The following is a 6,977-nucleotide window of genomic DNA, read 5'->3' on the forward strand; positions in this document are numbered from 1 at the left end:
GGGTCCCCGAGTTTTGACAGGAAGACTGGCCCGGGGTCCCCAAGTTTTGACGTGCCACCCGGTAACCCTGCAAGACGTTTCCGAGCTGCTTTTTTAACAGCAGGCCTGGCACCATGAAAAGACCTGGGAAGAGTCTGCCACTTACAGAGGGTTGATTTAATTGTTCAGTGGTTTTCCATCACCTATACTGTATCACACACTGCCTGAAGCATTTATATTACTACACTGGAAACAACTACACAATGTAGGAGGGAGTGCAGCCCAAGCAGAGGGTTATCTCTGGTGCAGGTGAGATATAATCTTACTCCACTGGAGATGGCTGCATGCATTCTTCTCTGTATCGTTACAATTTCAATGCATGTGCTGCTGAAGCCAGCACGCAAAATGCATTCTTGATGCCCCAAAGTAAGGGGAAGACAGCTCCCGACAACCACATGTCAGCAAAGGTGGCCGTAACACCAGCAAAGTCAGATTCAAGTTTTCCGTAGAGACAGGTTATGAGTAACCTAACAAGATACATTTGTATATACAAATAAACCACATTCATGCTAATTTCATTTTCTCTTGTGGGCAGAGAAAGACAGGGCCCAACTATTAGAATAGTGGGGTGCATGGGGACACATGCACATGAGGCAGAGTGTGTGTATTTTTTATTCTCTGATGACAGGCATCAGGCAAAGGAAGAAAGCAGAGAAGATATCAACTAGTATATGATGAACTCGCTAAAAAATACGTTGCTTACAATTGGCTTGCTTAGGAAAAAGGAGCAAACATTGTCTAAAGAACGAGCTTTAACTTGGAACGCACTATACAGACACGGTGCTTTGAATACAAATGGTTCCCAGAGGCTCATATATTTGAATGTTTGGTTCCAAGTTGGTGAACTGTTTTTGGGGGTTCTTGTTAGAGTAGGTGAATCACTGGAAGTGGGCTTTAAGGTTTCAAAAGCCCATGCCAGACCCCCAGCCCTCTGTCCCCTGCCTGAGGACCAGATGTAAGCTCTCCGCTACTTCTCCACTGCTTCTCCTGCCTGCGTGCTGCCATCCTCCCCACCATGATAACAGCAGACTCGCCCTCTGAAATTGTGAGCATGCCTCCAATTAAATGCTTTCTTTTCTTTTCTAAGTTGCCTTGGTCATGATGTCTCTTTACGGCAATAGAAAAGTTAACTAAGACAGAAAGATAACTAGAATTAAGAGATACTGTTGTATTGGTGATTCGAGCCTAGGCTGTAAGTTTTTACACGATATTATTAGACTACATTTCTCTAAGAAATATAAAGTGAGTTAAAAATATAAAAAGCCTATATTCTGAGTGAGTCTCAGAAAGAAAGCCCATGAAACAGACACGCCGTGGAGAGGGTGAACTGAGACAGACAGAGGATGAGAGAGAGGACAAGGACCATCTTATGCCTTCCATCACCTCTGCCACCAGGGGCGTTTGCTGGAGGGGAGAGAGCACCTGCACGGGGCTAAGCATCACCAGACAAGTGACTGGATGCTGGGAATTTATTCCTTTGTGTGCAGCACCCCATAAATCTCTCTCTTCTTCTCAGTCCCTAGAATTGAGAGATGAACTCCACTGGATTACTTAGCTTAAAGAGAACTTAAGATGAACCACTTTTAATTCTCCAAGCTACCTCGAGAGTTCTTTAGAACAAGATAGGTGAACATGAAGAAAGCAGTCAATATCACTGAACAAGACAGACACACGGACAGGGCAACAGCATCCTTAAGACCCACAACTGCTTGAGGATCCCAACCATGAAGTGCCAGACGGTGTGACGTGGAGGAAATGAGCAGATGGCACCCCACAGGTTCAACCCGGCATTTCTCATTCAAGACCTAGACTGAGATCAAGATGGAAAGCTGATTAGATCTGAAGAAGTATTTTATATACTTCTTAATACTATAGGAGCATTTAATTAATAAAAGATATACTGAACAATGTTTTCTTTCTTGTGGAGACAAAGTGTGCACTGGCATGACCAGAATGGTGTTCACATGGCGGTGTGACATGGCGAGGGATGGGGTAGTTCCAAGAGATCAGGATCTCAGAGAACACTGTCACAGCTACGGCAGCCTTACACCTGAGGACAAGCAGAGGGGTGATCTCCATGGTCTCACAATCACTAACCAAAACCAGGCCAACCTCTAACCCCTACCACAGGCATGGCCGCAAGCTTAGGACAGACTTTAATGTCAACTGACTACACGCAGGGAAAGTGCCATGGACACTGGAGTCCCCGAGGAACAGAAGGGGCATCAGGGGCTATTAAATCTGAGGAAGAGGTTTTTGAATGTATGGATTTATCTTTAAATATTTAGGATTATCTAGTTGATGAGGGAATCATCTTCCAAAGGGCTTGGTGGGCTGAGGGGTCAGCACAGAAGATTCCAGTGAAGCAAATCTCAGGCCAAGCTGAGAGCAGCTGTGTAACAATCACCACCTCCCCGCAGAGGGCAGAGGTGCACTCTGGGCTCAGACCTAGGCTGACAAAACATGGGGTAGATGGCGACTCTCCGGGTAGACAGGAAACTCACAAACCAGACTGAGCAGGGCCAGAAAATCAACTAAAAAAAAATAAATGAAATAATTGATGTGTGATATCTAATACCAGGCTGGGGACACTATAAGTGTGTCATCGGCATCTGGGGTAATATATGACATATTAACCAGGCTTCGAGCAAAGGTTCAGTGAGTGGTCTGAGCACTTCAGCACATGTGGCATTCCCTGAATGCCAGGGCATACCCTGTAGCAGCGCAGAAGCAGTTACTGGAAAACCACCTGAATCCTTGGTAGAGTGGGTCTTGTGTCCCGCCCTCCCCCATTATCAGTAAACGCATTACAGCATGGGTAAACAGTGTAGATACACGACAGTCACCAAGTCTGAAAATGCAGGTGAATATAAGACCAAGTATTGATCGCTATGACATTACACAAAGGAAGAAACAGTGCCCAAGTTTCCAGATGTTATGGGGATCCTTATGATTTTAAGGAATGCTGAAATGTACAGGGTGTTTCCTTAGAAAACAACAGCATTAACACCTATGGGACCCACTGCGTGCTAAGCTTTCAATGATCTCAGCTGGTCCCCAGGGAAGCACAGTTCTCTTGATAAGGGAGCAGACTTGGACCAGTTGCCTGACTTTGTAAAAGGTGGCTGTGGTGTCAACGAACAGGAGGTGTACCAGGGCCCTGCTGCTTCAAGACTGTGCTTTTCACCTACGCCATTAAATGACCCGAGATCCAGTGCCATATCCTTCCCACTGATGAGAAAACAAGGTCCCAGGGCCAGGAAGGGGTTCCAGGGCCTATTCCCAGAAACTCAAACTCAGTGCCAAGTGAGCTAGCCTGAGTCCCACACTCTTGTCTGTTGTTGCCTCTGGTTTAACCGTTGATTTTTGTAGGAAAGGACCCCGATTTAACAGTCATCAGAATAACCTACACAGCTGGTGATACTAAAAAATCCCCAACCAAACACTGAAATCCACTCAGCGTGACAAGCTCGGTTTACGAGGAACATCAACTGATGGTTTATGTTAAACAGGCTCTGGTATTGAAGGAAAAACAAGTACAGTAGAGTATGGAGTGAACCCCTCGATAGAACTGTGGGGCTCGGAACTGCTCTTGCTGACTCATCTAAATAGCTGAATGATCTCAGTCAAGACACACTCTTCCTGCACCCCAGCTTCCTATTTGAGGAAACGGGGGTGTAACACCAGCTTCGTTTTGTTCCCACACATAGAACCCCAAAACTACCCGCTTCAGTTATGTAACCCAAGGAAAGGCAGTAGCGATATACTTGGGAATGAATAGATAGTTTCTGCAGTAGGAGCGGCGCGTTGGCCGATTCCAAGTTGCATCTTAAAAGCTTCGGTACTGGGCAATGTAACATTTCAGAAAACCAACACATTGACCTCTAGTCAAGTACAGCAAAGTGAAATACTAGTGTTTACACACATGTCATCAACAATAGCTACAATTTTAAAACTTACAGAGCTTCATTTATAGAGAAAAAGGGCATTTATTCCAATATGAGCTGGTGAGAAACCTATAAACCCTGAGACTTTCAGCAACACGCAGCTTATGATTGATTGTCTGTGGTGTGAGCACACAGTCACAGGCGGGCAGTAACTCAGAGTATTGATAAGTCAACTCTGCCATATCAACCTGACTGGGAGAGTCTGATGTCAGCACGCGCTTTGAAAGGAAATGAGCCATGCTTCAACTTCCCATATACTGCTCAAGAGGCACAACATATCAGCACAGGATCCTTACTTAAAACACTAAAGAACCCCATAGCTAAGTGCTAAGGGCGACTCTGTGAGGCAGGCACGCAGCCATTTGCATCTTGCACCTGAGAAAAATGAGGCTCCGAGGGGTGTCTGTGGCCACATGCCTGCAACTATTCCAACTCAAATTTACACAGCTTGCAAGCTCACATTGTGTAACACCATATTAAGTTCCCCTGCTTCAGGGAAACTGCTCATTTCTTTTCAGGAGGATCTTATGAGCTAAAAGGCTGACACACATCTCACTATGGAGGCCAAGCTGGCCTCAGGCTTACAGCAATCCCACCACCTCGGCCACCCTTGGGCTAAGATTAAAGGCACGCACCTCCATGACTAGCTCTTCTGAGAATATTCTTACTAATTCACTGATCCCAGACGCCTGCGCTGGGGAACGGCTCCAGAAGGCCAAACTGTCGGAAGAGGCCATGTGCTACTGGAACCAGCACTCAGATTCCTGTTTGGACTCGGAGCTCTTGAGGTCGGAAGACGAGCACCAGCTGATAACTGCCACTTTGATTTAACAAAGGAAACACTGCTCAGTTGTCGCTTTCAAACTCCAAGACTGACTCCCTGAGGCTTGGATTTCTTTCTGAGTTATGGGAAACATTCAAGAATGAAGTTGCTGGCTTGCTTTAGGGGATCTGCACCACAACCCGTGACAGAGTCCTGAAAATTCACCTGGAAACCACCAAGCCCAGAGCCACAGCACACACGCTAAGACCCCTTGCTGGACCCTGTGTGCTCATCTCCCGCAACAGTTACTCAAAGCAGCAGCAAGTCTGAGTTCACACGGTAGGCTGGGGGAGCAGATACCTCCTTCTCGTTGGTAAAAGGCTCATGGTGTTTTTGTGGTGCAGGTAGAAGTCTGTGGGGAGCTCCCAGAGATGAGGTTTCCCTTCTGTGGGGTGGAAAACGCCCAGGAAGAGGTTGATGGAATCTTGTCTATCCGCATCTAAAAAGCAAAAATATGTATTTCAGAAAACCCATTATTGAGGCAGTCAACCCAGGAGGACATTGTCCCAGAAGACAGGGACCCAATTGTAATTTTACAGACCAGATCTCTGAAGATGCATCTATATACTTTACACACACACACACACACACACACACACACACACAGAGAGAGAGAGAGAGAGACAGAGACAGAGACAGACAGAGAGACAGAGAGAGACAGAGACATCCATGTTCTGAGGAGGAAAACCTTGCTTGTGAATGATGCTTCTTTCTTGCCCAATGCCTCTCATGAACAAGGGAGAGGGGACATAGAGCCTTTCTTGAACGTTAGCTTAAAAGTCACACAACATTTAGAGTGGCTTTATTTTTAAAACAAAAACCTATAATCAGCATTTGTTATCTTGTCTCAAGTAAACACCATACTTTGTTCTAAAGACAGAATGACCCAGTTCCTATAGAAATTCTGCTGCTGACCTTGACCAAGTCAGCCGCAGAGTTCTGCTTTGACCCCTTCATCAACAGAGACACTGTTGATAGCATTTCTGCCCCTCAGCTGGAAAGCTGGCCTTTGCGGTGACAATGAAGACAGTGAGGGCACATGAATAGCATCCTCATCCTAACTCTTCGATCACCCCAACACTGTCCTCCCCCACCTGCCGTCACCTGACAACCTGACTGCCACATGCCCCGTGTCCCTTTCCTCGTTATGTTTTGTGGCAAACAGTCACACTTGAAGCATTCATGGTGTCCACCTTCCCCAGTCCACACGTTCTCCTCCCTGGCTCCCTCTGTCACTCCCCTCAGTTCCTTCTTCCCACTCTTTTCTCAGAGGCCTCGATGCTCAAGTGTGTCACAGACAGAACGACCTCCTTCCGAAAGAGTGGAGGATGAAGAGGGACGCACAGGAGAAACGCCTGCTGTGGGACTGGTAACATCAAATGTGTTTGCTTCCCGCAGCTACAGCAAACGTGTACATCTAAATTAGTACTGGGTTATCTTGACATTTTAGCAAAAGCAAATGAAATATCAGATATGTATGCCTATTATTAGTATTTTGACAGGAAGCATTCTATTAAAACAGCACTTGCCTTTCAGGCTAAATGTAATAAATAAAAGGAATGTGCTTATATGCTGAGTATCTTTGGGCCTTTTCTTCTACTGGCTGAGAGAAAATGCATAGTAGATGACACAGACATCACAGCCCCAATTTTTATCTCTTTACACAGCATCAAAGTAAACATCCTACTCTCAGAGTAAATTATCCTCTATGCTTCTTGAAGAGACTTGAGGTCACTTGATAACTCATTTCATACAGTACTCCAGAATATCTCACTACTATCTGAAGCAACTTTCCATTTTCAGCCATGCTTTCAAAGAATTTCTTTCACCTTTTAAATATAACAGCATCTTCCTTAAAATTTTAACAAGCATGGCAAACACAGAGAAAGAGTTATTGAAGCCACTGCTGCTGGTATAACAGGAAGTCTCTCTATGGTGGCACAGTCCCCTAAGCTTGGGCTAGAAGGCCACCCTAAAAAGCCTGAATATTGGTTGGATACTTCTTTTTTTTAACACATATTTACTTTATGTTTGTGGTTGTTTTGTTTTCACACCTGCAAATCAGAGGAGGGCATCAGATCCCATGAGACTACAGCTACAGATGGTTGTACACTGCCGTCTGGGCTACAGCTATAGGCGGTTGTATACTACCATCTGGGCTACAGCTA

General features: G+C 45.5%; 1 protein-coding gene across 1 annotated transcript in view; it reads right to left on the reverse strand.

Moving 5' to 3' along the window:
* Fig4 (FIG4 phosphoinositide 5-phosphatase) overlaps positions 1 to 6,977 on the reverse strand; it is a 119,582-nt gene that overhangs the window by 51,164 nt on the left and 61,441 nt on the right. Inside the window, exon 16 of the mRNA XM_005363562.2 lies at positions 5,110 to 5,248. Within this exon, the coding sequence (XP_005363619.1) occupies positions 5,110 to 5,248 (139 nt within the window). The remainder of the gene's footprint in view (positions 1 to 5,109; positions 5,249 to 6,977) is intronic.

Source organism: Microtus ochrogaster, linkage group LG9 (genome assembly GCF_000317375.1).
Source record: "Microtus ochrogaster isolate Prairie Vole_2 linkage group LG9, MicOch1.0, whole genome shotgun sequence".
In the NCBI taxonomy this organism is placed as follows: domain Eukaryota; kingdom Metazoa; phylum Chordata; class Mammalia; order Rodentia; family Cricetidae; genus Microtus; species Microtus ochrogaster.